Source organism: Cynocephalus volans, chromosome 8, assembly GCF_027409185.1.
Source record: "Cynocephalus volans isolate mCynVol1 chromosome 8, mCynVol1.pri, whole genome shotgun sequence".
Classification (NCBI taxonomy): Eukaryota; Metazoa; Chordata; class Mammalia; order Dermoptera; family Cynocephalidae; genus Cynocephalus; species Cynocephalus volans.
The window spans coordinates 60525186-60543057 of NC_084467.1; the positions used below are offsets into that span (position 1 = coordinate 60525186).

The 17872-nt window shown below is 35.9% G+C and overlaps 2 protein-coding genes across 6 annotated transcripts in view; one reads left to right on the forward strand and one right to left on the reverse strand.

Moving 5' to 3' along the window:
* Positions 1–1727, reverse strand: part of LRRC40 (leucine rich repeat containing 40) — a 56709-nt gene extending 54982 nt beyond the window's left edge. For all 3 annotated transcript variants that reach the window (XM_063104877.1, XM_063104879.1, XM_063104878.1), the window contains exon 1: positions 1550–1727. In XM_063104877.1, coding sequence (XP_062960947.1) covers positions 1550–1700 — 151 coding nt within the window. In that variant the 5' untranslated portion in view covers positions 1701–1727. The remainder of the gene's footprint in view (positions 1–1549) is intronic.
* A 121-nt stretch (positions 1728–1848) lies between these two features.
* The window catches only part of SRSF11 (serine and arginine rich splicing factor 11), a 41103-nt gene continuing 25079 nt past the window's right edge, over positions 1849–17872 (forward strand). For 2 of the 3 annotated variants that reach the window (XM_063105239.1, XM_063105242.1), the window contains exons 1-2: positions 1849–1938; positions 12325–12546. In XM_063105239.1, coding sequence (XP_062961309.1) covers positions 12347–12546 — 200 coding nt within the window. In that variant the 5' untranslated portion in view covers positions 1849–1938; positions 12325–12346. Of the gene's footprint in view, positions 1939–12321; positions 12547–17872 lie in introns of all 3 variants that reach the window. The other variant, XM_063105241.1, reaches the window with a different exon arrangement.

A 17872-nucleotide genomic window follows, 5' to 3' on the forward strand; every position in this document is an offset into this window, starting at 1 on the left:
CTGTATATTCACTCATTTAACATCATTTGGTGTGCCAGACATTGTGTTAGGCTCTGTTTACACAATAACAACCTCATTTGATGTGCCAAATATTGTGATCACAGTCCTGATCCATATCATCACAGACCTAAAAGTCAAAATTCACTTGCTCCCTAAAAGTTTAACAGACTAAACCACCCAGGTCCAATCAATAAATACATTCCAGCTCTCCACTTAACATTTGAGAATACTCATTCATTTACTTATTCCTTCCACAAATATTGTACATAGTACATAGTAAGAGTCTACTATGTATTAAGCACTATTTTGAGTGCTAGGGATACAACAGTAAACAAAACAAAGCTCCATGGCCTCATGGAATTAACACTGTAGCTGGAGGGCAGAGAAGACAATAAACAAATAAATGATATAAATTCTGACAGTGATCAATGTTATTAAAAAATTAAACAGGTAAGAGAACAGAATGTTAGCATTTGTACCTAGATCAAGTAGTTAGAAAGGGCCACCCTGAGGTATGACCTCTGAGCAGAGTCCTAAGGGAAGCAAAAGAGAGTCCTATGTAGGTATAGAGGAAAATATTCCAGGTTTTGGGAAAGGCAAGTATACAAATATGCACATCTGTAGTTTGAAAATGCTTATGTTCCCATTGATTAAAAAGTATTCCAGATAAACCAGAGAATTCATGCCACATATCCTTTCCTTCATTCAGCAAGTATTTGTGTGATCTATTCATACATGGCACAATAAGAAAGCATTCATTAGAAGGAAAACGGAAGGTTTTAATCACAGATAGTCTAAAAACTTGAATATAAGTAGAGGAAAACATTGCAAGAAAAATGCTACGTTGCTCCATTTCTCTCTCTCTCTCTCTCTCTCTCTCTCTCTCTCTCTCTCTCTCTCTCACACACACACACACACACACACACACACACACACACTCACAAAAAGATAATCAGAAGAGCATCTGGCCATTCATTCATTGGTGATATCCAGTTTGTGCTTGTTGGTCTTTATCAGGTTTCTCGCATCTGTCTTGATCTTCGGTTTAGAAAATATGCTCATTATTTCTTGTGATTAGCACTCTGCCCAGTTGCATACAGGAGTGTCTCGGAAGGGAACAGTGGCATTCAATGTAAGCTCACAAAGGGGCTGATAACATATTATAGAATTTTAGCATTGGTAGATGCCCTTAGAGATCAAATTAAGAGGAAGAAAATGAGGCCCAAAGAAACTAAATATTTGCCCACCATCTGACAGCTAATTTAGTCACGCATTACGTGCTTATCCTATAGAATATGGGAATCCCAAAAACAGCGACCCGTTTAAACTATGGGCAGATTCCCAGCAGGATGCCTTCACTAGAGATTGTTGGAGGTCAGAAGGAAACGAACTGGGCTGACTAACTGAGTCGAAATGTAACACTTGCCTGGATTAGAGCACCGGGATCCTGAGGCAAATGGGGCCACAGCCAGGCCAGAGGAAAGGGAGAATGCCTGGGCCAAGGGCTCTCTAACAGTACGCACAATCTGGTCGTGCCTCTAGGTCTTACCTTCAGTGAGGTTCCTACCCGATAGATTTAACTGGCCGCTCTTTCTCGCCGCCTTTATCAGCCCCTGGGGTACGGAGGTACCTTGGTCTCTCCTCTCAGCTCTGAAACCCGCCCGGGGATCCCTCCCGGCTACTTCCTTCAGGCGCGACATAGTCAAAACCCCTGGTCTAGAAGAAGCAGCCCCGCCCGTGACGTTTAAAGATGGCGCCGCTGGGCCGCCCCGCCCCTTTCGCGAGCGCGCGCCGTGCGCTGGGCTCGTGGCCTAGCGCTGGGCCTTCGCTCCATGCGGCGCGGCCCAGATGTCATCACTAGCAGCGCCTGGGGCTGAGGACGGAGGAGCCCTTTCTGTTGCCGGTGTTGGCGTAGAGTCCTGGAATTACTTCGCTCAAGTAAGTGCGTTTAACTGGCTTGAGAAGGGCTTTCGAGGTTATTGTTTGCCTTCTTACTGCCATTCCAATCTTCTCTGTGTTTTCGCCGTGGCGAAGGTGTCTGGAAAGGGTAGTCAGTCCTCTCTTCTCACCTCTCTTGGTCTGGACTTAGGCCTTGACTAAAACTTGAGACCTGGGCGCGGTCTGCAAGCCTCTCTGGACCCTAGCGTGTGTGTCGCTTGTGGTGGTGGCGCCAGACCTCCGATTTTTTTACTTTTACGCAGTAAAACAGATTTCCTGTTCTTTGGGCAGTCTGTCGGACAGTGTAGGGGGACAAGTGGACGGTTTAGGTAGACAAGTAGTGGTACAAGCTTTAGTGTAGAACAAACAGCTTGGGCTTTGGAGCCCTTGGAAATGCGAGTTCGAATCCTAGTTCCCTTCGTACATTACAAACTATGTGACTTGAGGCAGTTGACTGCTTTTAAGGCTCATTCCTTAAATTTAGGGATAATAATTCCTACTTCCTAAGGTTTTTGAAATAAGTAAAGGTAAAATTTAAATCTGGAGCTCTTGGTGAGGGAAGGGACTCGAGATCAGAATGGAAAATAAAAATTTTGTTCAATAAATAGGTTTCCTGGGAAATTATAGTTTCTATTTGAAATGTACAGTTTATTGATTCATTCAGCAAGTAATTAAGAACTCATCCTGCATCGGACTACAAGACTTTTCTTTTGCCTGAAGTGATTTCGTTTTAAAAACGTGTGCCAGGAAATATCTTCCTAACCCCTAACGAGTCTGCATAATTGAAAGGTAGGATGGCGGCCTTCCAACAAATTCTGCATCACACACAGTTTTACCTGAGTCCAGTTTCTTGCTACCTGTAAATTCGGTTTTTAACTACCTACCCCTTTTTTTCTTCTTCGTTCTGTGGAGTCATTTACACTAAAAGCGAACAGTAAAAAGGTACCAGTAGTTACCTTACTAAGCAAGGAAAGAGTGGGTTTTAAAAGCAAAAAGACCATAGCAGCTTTTGCAAGGTCATTAAATGAGCCCCACTATCTTGGTAATAATTATATTAGCTACCTTACTGAGAGCCCTTACTAAGTGCCAAGCTCAGTGCTAATAATGCTTCTATTTGCTCTTTCTTACTTAACACAATGACCACTTTTGAGGCTATAGGGGGTTAAAAAAAAAAACATACTCAAGGTCACAAGTTTCTTTAAGTAGCATGGTCGGAGATTTGAACCTAGATCTTTTTCCAAAACCTCTCTTGTTAACCACAATGACTTGCCTAGCGGCTTCTCATAATTTCCAACTTGCATTTATCCTGGAATCATTTTAAGGCACATTTAAATTGTTTTAAAAGAGATTTGTTTATTAGAGAATAACTTTTTTCTCTTTTGTAGGAAGTAACAGCCTGTCTTTAGAGAATAAATTGCTCAAGTATAAAATTTTGCAGTAACCACAGCTCCCCCTACAACAGATTTTTCTTTAGTTTTTAAAGAATAAAGGCAGGGTGTGATTTTTTTCATTTATTGTTCTACCTGAAGTTAAGTATTTCATTACTGGTGTTTACTTATATTATGTTGAAACATTGTTTTATTTTGCATAAGAGAAGCATATCCTGTTTAATGGCAAAGTAATTCTGAAAAATCTAAGTGGCCATATACTTGTGGTAAACTTAAATAGATATAAATTGATATGTGTAAGGTTTTTACTTGTATATATCTAGAAATATATGTGTATTGTATTTCTGCAGTTAGTGCAGAGTTGAGTGAATGACAGTGAAAATTATTGCCTTATGCAATCGGAAAGATTACATGTTTTATCTCAAGTTGACGGAAACTGAAAGCTAATCAACTTGTATTGAGCTTCTTTATGAAAGAGTAATTATAGTTATATATAGCTATATTAGTGGGAATTAGCTCATTATATTAGCTCATTGTATTAGCTTAAGAAAAATGCATTAAAACCAACAAAAATCCTAACCCTTTTTTGCTTTTTTTAAAAAATGGACTTTATATATACATTATTAAAATAATATGAAATGGGTTTTTCCAGTGTGTGGGCTGGAGACTACTGCACAACTACCTTTTGTTAACAGAATTGTCTAGCTACAATTTATTATATTCATTTTATTTAAGTAACGGAAAGTTTCACTCTTCAAGCTTCTTTGCTAGATGAAAAAAGAAAGTGAAGAAATCAAATATATGTTAAGCCTAAGAATTATATCAGCCAAAGAATGTTCTGTTTCATAACAGAAGGTGAGACTATTATCAAAGTAAGATGAAAGACATTTTTACGATGTGGCTGTGTTACTCTCAGGAACATTGCTACATGTTAGATTTTTTTAAAAGGTAAAAGTACAATTGATAAAATAGATTTATTGAAGCAGTTAAAATTGTAGTAAGGGAAAATGGTATTAATTTATACAGCTTTTTCAAGCACATTCGTTCAAAAACTGGAATCAAGTAGAAGCAAAGTGAATTTGCTTTACTTCTAGGAAGTTTCTTTTTGTGTAAACTAACACGTTTTGCCTGTTTTGAATCAGTATTTTGTTTATCTTTCAGAATATTGCTTTGTCTATGAGAGATGCTGTCTCAGAGTAAAAGTTATTTATTGAGAGAACATTTTAGTTTTCTCTAAAAATTTCAATTTGCAATTTCACATTTGTTTTCCCTTCAGGCCTACAATTGCCAACTTTTAAAAGTAGTAGAAAACATTTTTTGCTGTTTCTTTGAAGGCAGTACATATTTTGCATTTTTAATCATAGTCTCAGATATGGCTTTGAATTGTATTTTGATGTTACTGGAGTTCTGTATGGTAATTTTTTATGATGGAGAGAGTTCATTTTCTTTGTGACTTATGCATTTGTATTTTCTTTGTATGTTACCTCTGCTTCTCTTCATATTTTGAACTGTGAAGCAGTTAGCTTGCTCTAAGAGGATTAGTATTTGATTCTAATGTTGGGTCTTATATTTCTCTTTACTTCTAATACCAAAGAATTTTAGTCTCGCAGCTTTAGGAAAATATCACTTTCATTTTCCTCTTATGCAAAGGCTTTTTACATGTTAGTGTTTTCCACTTGAAGTGGAGGAACCAGTAAAAAAGAATTATCTGAAGTGTTTTTAGTTTGTTTTATTTTTTGGTTTATTTTTCTTCCTATTGAAAAAAAAGAAACTTAAACAAGGATGGTGATAAGCCAATCTTTCTTATGTCATTTAAAAAAGCACTATGGTATTGAGATTTATTGGTTGTTCTAAAAACAGCTGGAAATGCTTTCTGTTATTCCCGGTGATTATTACTCCTAACTTTTAATAGCTAGTGCAGTATTCTTGCTCTTTTTTTCTAAGATTAATATGTTCCGTGACTTAGAGTCTCGATTGTAATATTAATGTATGGATTTTATGATTTTTTTCTTTTAAATTTGTAAAGTAATACAGAGGTGAAATTAGGACAACAAACCCTAGAACATCCCTCCCAATATCATTCTTTGTGTTAACACATGCAAGACCGCTATCGAGTAAGTCTGTTTAAAAATCAGTTTTAGTCAAAATTCACTGTTTAAATTAGACTTTATATCACCCCTGCAAATATTTTTGTTTAATTGGATTCAACTTGTAACTTCATTTACTTTATAAAGAGACAATAAAAGTTTATAAATGGCAAATATTTTTTTATAAGAGCAAAGCTCTCCTATAGTTTCAATAAGACATGATATGGTCCCTGAGATGACATGGTTTCCTTAGTGTCAACCTAAGTTGATAAAGGGGGTGAGAGGGGGAATGTGGATAATTTGGTAGTTTGTTGACACTCACAGTCAGTAGATTGTTTGTTTCAAATTTGATACCCAGATATATAGGTGACATATTTATACTCACAATTGCAATTTGAGTAATGCTAGTTTAACCTTCAGAATACCTTCAAGACTGCCCACAGTTTTTTTTCTACTTGAGTTTTTTCCCATCCTTTAAAATATCACATTTACCATACCAACCAGCCACAAAATAATAAAATAAAAACAAATAAATTATATATCACAGTTACATATACTTAAAGAATTGGAAGGTGTCCATCATTGGGGTGTTGAAATACTAGTGAACATTTAAATACTTGGTACCTACAATGCAAATCTGTGAACCCAGCCTTGCTCTTTGTTCTGGAGGTACATGTTTTTCACTCAACACTAAATTTATGTACCATTATTATAGCTTTATTTTCCATCTTAGAGTTGCTGTCTTTTTTTGCTCTTCATTTTAGCTCATTTCCTAGAAATGTTACCTCTCCATCTCTTCCCTCTCTCAACGTAATAACTTGATCTACATCTCCAAGTGCTTTAGACTTCAACCTGAGCTAATTGATGCTTGAAACTAACTATAATTCAGTTACAAGTAACTAGGATGGCAGTTGTGGGGGGAAAGTGTCACAGCCTGTAAAGTGTACTTACCATGTTTTATCCATTGTCAGGAGTTCAGGTTGTTTCCTGTACTTAATGAATAATATTTTCCATTTTTTTTAAATTTGTGCTTTTGTCATTTGATAGTCTGTTTGTCTGACCCATGTCACAGTACTTTTAATTTAATATTAACCAAGGATTTATGCAGTTGTGTATTTTGCAATATAAGAATAATACTCTTGCTCTAAAAATGTGGAAAAATAATTGAAGCCTTCCTGCAGAGTTTTCCATGGAAACATTTGTTTTATCAAAAAAGGAATGTTCTATTTAGCTGTCATCTACCTGAGCATGCTATTGGCATGTACTGTTTTAGGGTCAAAGTGATTATGAAACTTTGAAATCTGCTCATTTTGGTGTCATGTTTGCATTGCAGCAGACTCTTAAAGGAGAGAGGGCATCTAATAAGAGTATAATGCACATCTTTACTATCACTAAATAGTTTACTAAGTATTTTCATATCGATTTAATTTGGATAAAAATGCTGTGAGGTAAGACAAAAGTATTACTGTTATTATTCATATTCATGAGGAAATGGAGAGTTGAAAACTGACTTTTCTTTAACATTTTTTGAGTGCCTGTGTGCTGGGCACTCTGCTAGATGCTTTATATTCATAATATTTCTAATCTTAGAAACTTCAAATGGTATTATTATCACCATTTTTCATGTAAAGGTACTGGGCTCGTGGTTAATTAGAGGCAGCATCTATTAGTACTTGCAAACATGCATAGGGGAGTGGAATGGGGAAGTATAATGGAGAATTTAAGCAGTAAGCATTTACTTTATAATAATTTTTTTAAATGCCACAAAAAGGTATGTTAAAATGTGAAATCTCAAATAAGAAACTAAATACATGACTTCTGATTCATATCTTTCATGTGAGTGAAGTAGAATAAGTTTAGGGTATAGCCTAATAGAGAATGATGGTTGCCATTCATTTTTCAAAATGGAAGTTTTTTATCAGATAATAGAGAATCTGAAATTAATCATTATCATTCCCATTTTACAAGTTTAATTTTTTTTTCCTCTGGGTTTATTATACAATAATAAATACAATACAGCATAGTGTATATAATAAATGTCTATATAATAAAGACAGTACAGCATACTAGAAATATAGATTTTGGAGTGAGATACCTTGTTTGGTCTTGCTTTTTAATCCCAGCCCACTGCACTATTATTTGGTTAAACAAGTTGCTTAACTTTTCTTTTCCTTAGTTTCTTTATTTGTAGAGTAGAAATTATAGTAGTAGTTAATCTCTTCTAAGCATTTGTATTAGTATTCTCATCCTCACAACAACTCCAGTGAGGTGGGCATTATTATTGTTATCCCCATAATTCAATAAGGAGACTGAAGTATAGAGTAATGAGCCAAATGGCACACAGACCCACTCTTGGGTCTGCATAATTAATCACTCTAGCACCTTTTAAGTGTTACTAGGATTAAAGGCCATTTTAGAAGCATTCAGTCAGTGTAATTCAGTCTTATTACTGAGTTGAGTACACTTTGATTTTTTTTCAGTTTTATTATTCTTTAAAAATAATTTTTCTTCATGATGAGAAAGTCAGCTTTGCAGCATACAGAAACAAAGTTAAAGGTCAAATGGTACAAATGTCTAGTTCCTTGATTAAGCAAAGCTAATATTAAAATGCTTGAAACTAAAAAAAAAAAAAATCCAGTAGCGTTGAATGTATCTTTAATAAAGATTGTGACGCATTCCCTGAAATGGTTTTTTCTCAGTGGAGACTCCAAGAGAATCTTGTATAACATTGAAGATAGTATTGAGTAATCAGTGTCTGGAGCTCCTCTAGCCAAGTGTTTCTTTTAACCCAATTCAATCCAAGAAGCCAAACAAATCTGTGCAAGTAAATTGACATGATTTTCCAATCAATGCATATGCACTATAGCTGAGAATACTACGCATATGGATGTAAGCAACAGTATCTTAATGTTCAGACTACTTTTTCTATGTTAATCATAAAAACAAAGCTGTGGAAAATAGGCACATACAGATTTTTGCCTACAATTTCAGGGTGTTCACAGACCCTGCTGTGTCAATTTAAAAACTTGAATATAGAAACCTTGCTATTGGTAGACAATATAGATTAAACAATACAGAAGATGTATTTGGAAATAAACTAAGGTAGACTTTTTTTATGTCCTGCTGTGTTGTGTGTGTGTCCAGGTATCTGTTCCTCTGTCAGTCCCCTACTGCTAACTCATCCTTTAGTCACTCCCCTTCATCTAGATGGGGAAGAAGAAAGGAGGGCATGGGGATTTACAATCCTGATTTTAAAATAGATATTAATATTTATGGAATTATCTAAATTTATAGTTAGAAATAAAAAATAAATATAATTATTTAAAGAATTAGAAATAGAATTTTAAAAGATCTCCAGATGAGTTTTTTTTAATTTAGGGATTTGTAAGCAGCGATTTATTTCATGGATTTCTCTTACTGCTTTCTATACGTATGGGGGGAAAATTACAGCCAAATACTCCGAGAGTTTACCTCAACCAGATTTCCCTGTAAATCTAATGGATTTACGTTGCTGTCTTCATTCACCAAGCCTTTGTTGCATATGTACCCTTTTGTATACCTTAGTGATAAGCTACCTGCTATACAGGGTTGAGCAGATTACTGAGGCATTTGTAATTTCTAGCACATAGATGATACACAGTGTTTTTGTCAAATGCCGGCTTTGTTCCAGTATAATATTATTGGCCATCAGGAACACAAAGATTAGTACATTGCCTTCCCTGTCCTCAAAAAAGTTTATTTGCGGTGGGGGGCAGGGGGAGCAGGGGAGCTGCTGAACAACTAATTTGATAAAAGACCTGTTACTTGTGCAGATTGTGAAGTTGTGTCAGTTGGGAGGACTCCACCATCTTTTCCATTAGTGTTAACAAAGGTGGCTAACCAAAACAGAAGTGACTTGCCTTATCTGACTGGAAACATGGTGTCCAGCAGGTAGAGTGATTGTACATACATGTGTCTATTCTCTTTTATCCAAGAACTTCCATATAAATACACATCTTTTAGAAGCTTGAGACTGCAAAGAACTAAAATGAAAGTCTGTTCATTATGACTAAAATGATTGGTATTGTTTTGAGGACTTGCGTAATGCATTATTCTCTAATATTCTTTGACATTTTTTCTGCCAATATCAAGCACCAGTTTAAATTTTCTTATCAGTGTGGTAGTGGTAATTACCTACCAATGAGGAGGACCCTGTGGATCTTCAAAATATTATGGGAAACCTCTAAGTTATTTTCTGTTTCAAAAGCCTATCAGAAATCATGAACTTTCCCATAATATGAAAATACAGACCAAAATGACAGGTTATTATTAAAAATAACATTATTCCTTACATCTTTGCATTTGTTTATTGAGAGTTGGCCATACTAGACCTGAAGTTTCATCAGATCAGTTCAGGGATGTTGATTATCTTTTCCCTGATGTATTTCTAGTGGCTAGGAAAATCCCTGTAACATATTAGGTACTTAGTATTTGAAGAAATTTGTGAGTTTTTTTGACTGCCTCATAAGATACTGGGGATATAGTGAATAAGACAGACATTATGCCGCTTTCCAAATTCTGTACTTCTTATAGTCTTGTTTAATTGGGGACCTAAGCAAATCTGAGGTGATTTAACACTAGTATAGATTGGATATATTTATTATTTGTTTCAATATATTTGTTTTTTGCCTTTGGCTGTATATTTTATTTCTATGTGAAAGAGATAATAATAATGCAAAGTAGTTAACTATTCTATCTTTTTATTACACCTGCAAGGATCTTCAAAATTATTATTCAACTTCTCATTTGGACTGATCGGGAAAGTGAGGTAGATTCTAAGAAGTGAAGTCTTCAAATCACATGCTTAATGACAGGGCTCATATTTTAAGTGGGTTTTCTGGCTTTAAGTTCAGTTATGTGTTTGTTGTTTGGTTTTTTTGTTTTTTTGTTTGTTTTTTGGTTTTTGGTTTTTTGTAGTCCTAGATGATTTGAAAATATTTTAAAATTCTTTTTTTTTTTTTTTTTGCCACTCTGTTTCTCCATATCAAAGCACCATCTATTTGTATATTCAGTAAGTTGTTATGCATACATTGGCTTCTGATGGTTTATAGGATTTTATCTTACCACAGAAGTATCTTATTCTTTGGCTTGAATTTGTAATTTTAATTATGAAATATGTCAAATATGTAGAAAAGTATAGAATAAATAAAAGATTTCTGTGTACTCACCACAGAGAATAAATACATGTTAGCATTTACATGAACCCTGCCCTTGTGTTAGTTGTCCTTTTATTATTGGACATTGTAGCATGCTTGGCACTCAAAGTGTTGAACTGTTAAAAATCTGTAATTGGCAGTTACATATGTCTGATTCAAAATGAGAAAATAAACTACCTGGCATTCTTTACATGCACGGATACACATTTTTGAGTGACGTACAATTAACTTGTCATTTTGCTGAGGCTCACATTGTCTACCCACCCCTTTTCTGTATGAGAACTAGTGAGTGAGTCTCTTACCTAGTAAGTAAAGCTAGCCAGTTGGCTCTACATCCAAATCTCAATAACCTTGTGCTCTACTCTCTCACAAACTGCACTCTTGACTGCATTATGCCAAGAGGTATTCAGTAATGTAGATATTCTGTAAGGCCTCAGGTTTTAGCTTCCAGAAATATTCAGGGTCAAGTAAATTAGTAAATTGTCTTAGAATAAATGACACTTACCATTAAGGCATATTTGTGCTGTGTTCAGCACATTTATTGGGCACTGACTTTGTGACAGAAATTGTAATAGGTGCAATAGGTGTAAAACGTGCAGCTTTGGGAGAATACATGACAATAATAACTATAATAATACATATATATCCTGTTAATGAGCAGAGGAGAGGAAGCCCTAACTCTCCTTGCAGAAGTTGTAGCAATGGGGGAGTATGACAGATAAAATTAGGGAGGTCATTAATAACTTGTATAAAGACTCAGAGAAATGAGATTTTTGTCATGTTTGGGGAGTTCCAGGTCACTGGATAACAGTGTATGCAGTTGAGAAAATAGTTCAGATGAGATTGAAAACTAAGGCAAGGCTTTAATAGTCAAAAGCTTCAACATTATTTTAAGCAAGAATAATATGCATGTGAAATGTTTTTCTCTCGAAATTGCAGATCATATACTTGAATATATGCATACATAACTATTGTAAAATGTGCTTTTAAAAATTCAGCTATTAAATTAATTTAACTTAAAGCACTAGTAAGTGTAACATTAAAATACATCTGTTCCGAAGGTTTTAGTGACAGAGCAAATTGGTTACAAATTTAATGTTAGTAAAATTTATGTACAGTAAAGATTTCAGGAAATTTTATAGTGATGGAGAGAAAATCTTCGTAACTAGGATGGAAATATAAGTAACTGGACAGTCCTTAGATGATTCTCAGTGTACAAAGATATAAATATCGTGGGCACTAATAAAAATACTTGTTAAAGTATGCAATATTTTGCAGGGGAATGAACAATTGCTTTTTAAAAAAATGTTAATACCTTCCAGTTCTCTCTTCTAAAAAAAAAAAAAAATGCTAAACAAAAACCAGGACGGGGCTAAGGGCGATGACTCCTCGCGTTTCTCTGGCTGCGGGCGAGGCCTGCCGGTCCTGAGCAGGGCGGAGCCGACGGTGACGCGCCCGTGCCCCGCAAGGCATTGTGGGGAGCTCGGGCCCGCGAGGGAGGAGGTTGGAGGCGCGGTGGGGGCGGCTGTTTGTTTTCTCGCGGTCTCGAACCCGCGCGCTCTCTTCTCCTCCCTGCAGCGTACAGCGGGGCGGAGAAACGGCGGCGGCGGCAGCAGCGGCTGTAGCATCGGATACCCTCCTCTCTCCTCTCCCGCGAACCGGTTCTTCTTCCCCCTCCCTTTCACTGTTTGTTGTGTGTTTGATGTGTTAAAGCAGGAGCGAGAACTCGAGCAGCGCCATGAGCAACACTACCGTCGTCCCCAGCACTGCGGGCCCGGGCCCCAGCGGCGGGCCTGGTGGCGGAGGCGGTGGCAGCGGAGGCGGCGGCACCGAGGTAATCCAGGTGACTAATGTCTCCCCGAGCGCTAGCTCTGAGCAGATGCGGACTCTCTTCGGTTTCCTAGGCAAGATCGACGAACTGCGCCTCTTCCCGCCGGAGTGAGTATCGTCCACCATCAGCGTTTTTGGTAACGCCGCCCCAGCCTGGGCCTAACCCACACCATTTTCTTAGGCCCTGTCGCTGCTTCCGTTGGCGAGGCTGCTTTAGTTGATGGTGGCTGTTGCATTTACTTATGAAAGAATCTGCGTTTTAGGCCTGCAAAAAAATGTAGAGAAGCAGGGGCAGGGCTTTTTCGGGTTAGGAGACTGGTTCTTAACCTCGGGAATTTTTTCCCCTTAAATTGTGTCAACGTGGTCGTTTTGCTTTGGGCACTTAAAACAGGACAAACTTGCACTTTATGTATTTCGTATGTAGGTTAAATCCTTTTTTAAAAAAAACTTAGTGTTGGATTCTTTGCATTCTTTGGGATAAAGATATATTATTCGTGCCTATGTTAATTTGGTGTTGAACTTTGTCGGTTGTTTTTCACTTATTAAGTATTGCTGTTCAGTGATTCTGGTCCAGCGAATATAATTTAAAGGTAGTACCCTCTTTGACAGGCGGGTAATTCAGTGAGCCCAAATACTTATTTTTATAACATCAAAAATGGATTATAGCTGAAACTTGGGTTTTACTTTTTTACAATAATGTACAAATTTATGATATTTTGCAGTTCTTGAGAAAGAATTTTATGAGTGTTGGCATTTTGAATTGGAATGTATGGTTTGTCTTATTTCACATTCATTTTGAAAATTTTATCGTAGAAGTATGAAATGAGTGGATTAATTGTAAGAAAAAATAAGGAAGCTGTGAAGATAAGGTGTAATAAATATTATAACAAATATTTGGAATGATAGTTGTGTGCTCTTTGGAAGACATTGGTGAAAAAGTGAAAATTGAAAGGTTATTGTTAGTAAACACTCAGTACCCTCCATATGTTGAGAGTTTATGGTGTAACTTAAGTACCAGACAGGAAATTGGAATCCTCAAGGAATCTCCTGTTATGCTGCATGTAATAAATCATTAAACTTTGTACATTTCTGTTCAATGAAAAATTGATATTGAGGTTTATAAATATTAAATATTACCATATTTCATCACTTCCTACCTACAGTATTTTTACGATTGTTGGTGTTTTCAAATTGGTAGGTTGTTTTTAATTTTTATGGAAATATGAATACTGAAAATAGAATTAAAAGATAATACGAATCTTTCCATAAACGTTTGGAAGTACTTATACATGTGAAGAGAGATTCAGTAGCAATTTGCATGATTTTTGGAGTTGCTTTAACAAACACTTGTATGTTTTTATTGTAGTTATTTTGAACAGAAACTTGACTGACTTTGGTAATGAAGGACAAATAGCTTTCATGATATGAATGTATAGATGTTTTGCTGTTAACAGGTACTCAGTTTTTTCACAACTAACCATTTGGTTAGTTTTTAGTAAAATGGCAGGGAGAGATACATTTGATGATTGTGATCATTTTATTACTGGAGTGTTTGATGTACTTGATTTATTTATGATAAAATTCTGTCCAGTCCCATAAGTTAGGAATTTTATTGCACTCGCTGACTTTAAAATGCTTTGTTTATTCTCTGAGGATACTCTTTTTAATGATGCATTTGTAAAAAGATAAAGAGGTATAGGCATTTTACTGGTTCATCTTTTACCTACTGCATGAGAAGTATCTTAGAGGAAGTCATGATGGACTAGAGTCTGGCTTTTTGTTTTGTAGTCAAATGAATAGATCCATCACAGCCCATAGCTGATGTACACTCTACAGTTGTTCAGCTACTTGATCTGGGGTAGTGTATTAACAGGACTCTTTTGCCTGTATTGGGAGGAGATGTAGATTGACACATTTGTGATCTTTGGCTCCTTCCTTTATGTTCCCACAAAGAGATCATTTTGTCTGTAGTGAATGTTATATTACCGTTAGTGGCATTCTAGATTTAAATAGTCCTGCAGATGGCTACTTTTATTTATTTAAGGATTTTTTGTTGTTGTTTTAAACTAGTTAAAGTCTCAGTAGCAGTCTGACCTGCAAATTGGGAATGCTTTCTTGACAGTTTCTGTAAACTCACTAGAATTTTCAGTGGTAACTTGCCAGGGATAATGTGCTGTGGACTCCCAGTGGTCCAAAAGGTTCAGCATTACGAACGTGTTTACTCTCCTACTCATAGAAAAGATTGAATGGCCCAGATTATGTAAAATTCTGTCTATTGTGAACACATTTGCCACCTGAATTTTAGTAACAATTTTGTTTGTATGTTTTTAATTTCCCTCAAGAAGGCATTCATATTCACCTAGAACTCTCCCCCTGCCCCAGATAGGCCCATGTCATGCTTACTTTCTCTTGTTCCTCAAATGTCACTTTAGAGAAGCCTTCCCTGACCATCCTTTGTAAAATATGGCACCCCTGCTCCCTGTCTTCTCCTACTTAATACTACTTGGTATCTCTCTGTAACATCTGTCACCAATGACAGGGTTAAGTTTAACTTTCTCCTTCTTGTAGAATATGAGGTTCTTGAATTCATTAATATCACCTAAAAGGTAATTTTAAAGCACGTAAAGGAGTATGACTGAGTCCCCCCCACACCTACTGAAACTCTAAATTCCTATTTGGGGGGAAAATCTGTGACATTATGCCAAACATTTCAGTGACAACCTGTTCAGTAAGATTTCCTAAAATGTTTTATGATTGAATCCATCTGTTTCTTGATTCTTATAAGCCAAAAACTACTGGCCTATAATTTCCCACAAAAACTAAAAATTCTGTCTTTGCAGTAGATAATATTCTAACTCTCTCTTCAGTATGACAGCCCTGCAGCTACTGGAGAGCATCTATCAGTATCCCCCACACTTATTCTCTCTTTTGTTTGTTTGTTTATTATTTTTTAATGTTATTTTGTTCCTAAAATGAATATTGGAAATTCAACATTGTCTGTTGTGAGATTCTTTCCAAATTTATTGTACAATCATTTCTTACAATCACAATGGAAGAATGTTTTTGAAAACGTTTTACAAATGAGTGAGCTGAAATCCACATAGGTGGTTTTGTATGCCCAAGTCACACTACCAGTGTCAGAGTGATTGAACCCCAGTGATGTGACTCTCCTTTACCACTTGATCAGGAGTTTGTTAATTTAGCTAAGCAGTTTGTGAGTTCTGTTATTCTTTATACTTAGTACATTTTCAAATGATTGGGTTTAGCAGGATTTCATAGTGGAGATTACAACTGGAATGCACATCAAGTAGTGATCCCAGTGAAACATGTCAAAGTTACTGAAAGCTACTTTAACACTGTCAGTAAATTTAAATTCATTGGTAACTTTTATATGTCCGAAAATGGATACTTTAATGGTCATATTCATGTACAAAACTTGGTGTAGTTAGGTAAGGGAAAGAATTTAGTTCATCTTTAAAGAAAAAATTGTTTTAATAAATGCAACATTTTACTGTGTGTTTATGTAATGAGGGAGAAGATGTGTGAGGTCAACACAATCAAGCTTTAAGGTGATTGTGGCTTTTCTCATATACCCACCACCTTTGGGGGCTTACATGTATATATATTTATGAGCTCAAAATTCTTTGCTTGAATGGTTAGGAAAGTATTAAGGTGGGAATTGTAAGACGCTATCAATGGCCTAAACCAGAGATTCTCATACCTTAATGGGCATGAATATCAACTGGAGATTTGTTAAGAAAGAGGGCCCTCCTGTAAAAAAGGTTCTCTGATCCATTGGGCTTTAAATGAACAACAGAAATCTGATTTTTCTGTGTGCATCCTAGAAGATTCTGAAACAATCCTTGGAAGACAGTTTAAGAACCACTGGAAACTATACCACCACTCCTAGGTGGAGGACAAAAACCTCCTACAGAATTCACTTTTCTCTGTCTTTCTTCTTAGTTCTCCCTGCCTCATCTATATTCTTAAAGGTAGGGAATAAAGACGTTCACATATTTATAAGTGGTACTTGCAGAAAATTCTAGGGTATTAAAATTAATTTCAGACATGAATTCTCTTATATTAATGTGTCTTTTAAAAATGAATTTTGAGGAAGTGTAAGAATGTAATTGTGGGGCCAAATAGCAACAGAAACTTCTTGTTTTAAAATCTATTTAAGGAAACCAATTGAAGTGGGAAATTTGAATTATTTTCCCTTATGGGTTACTACTGTCTTTTACAGTATTCAAATTATTCATATTTGATCATTACCTCACCACTACTTACAGGTTTTGATATAGTCAAAATAATAATTGTAGCATTCCTATGACATTAGTGGGTAGGAAAAATGAATCATTTTTAAGATTGCCAAGTACATGGAAATACATTGTGAGCCTGTGGGTGGTGCTGATTTTTTTTTCTAAGGAACTGTTCATTCTATTTATATTCTTTAAGAAGCTTATATTTTATCAGTAGACATTGTTAAAGAAATAGAGATTACTTTCTAAGAAACACAAGTACCTGCTATTTCCCAAGGCATTGTGTTAGGTTTTGAGAACATAAGATGCTTAAAAGAGCTTTTTAATTTAGTGGTAAAAACACGGATGTCAGAAAAGTACAAAGTTCTGTGTGTTTAAGTACTAGAATGGCTAAGGCATTCTTTTCATTGCTCCGGTTGCAACATTGTTAGTGGTGCTTTACATTTTTAAAAAAAAATCTCATTGTATCCTTTCAAAATCACAATGTTACATGGTAAAATTCCTAAAGAAGGTGGCTTAAATTCCTGTGGATATATTGTCAGTTTTTCCTTGAGCCTGGATTAGGGTTTGTGCTTAGTACAGGAGATACCTTTAGGGAAATTTGTATTAAAATTTCTAACAAGTTTCAGTTCTCGGGCCATATATACCCTGGTGTTAGTCTTCAAGTTATGATAAAAAAAAATTTTTTTTTAATGCCCAAATTAAGAGAAAATTTTTTCTTTTCGACAATGACTATGTATCTGAAATGCCTAGTGTAACCAAATCTGATGTAACTACATTTTTACGTACACATGAGCATGTCTCATTTGTTAGAAAAGTTAACAGTGAAGCCCTATCCTAATACCATTAAAATATATTACAGAACTTCCCTTTTTACTAGTGAGTCTTGAGATGTAATTGGCTTGTTATAATAAAGAGGTGGTTCTCTATTTGGGGTGCATATTAATTGTCAGGGAGAATTAGAGGAGGAGAAGGTTTGAACTCAGTACTTCGTCTGGCAGAGATCTTGATTTAATTGATGTGGATTGGAAAGCCTGTATATTTTCCCCCCACAGATGATTGTAACCAGGGATGATGTGATTACTACTGCCTTAGGGCATTGATTTTTTAAGTAACTTTTAGTATGGGGTCGGAAAGCGACCCCTGCCTTTCTTTAATCTTTTCCTTTTACAGTG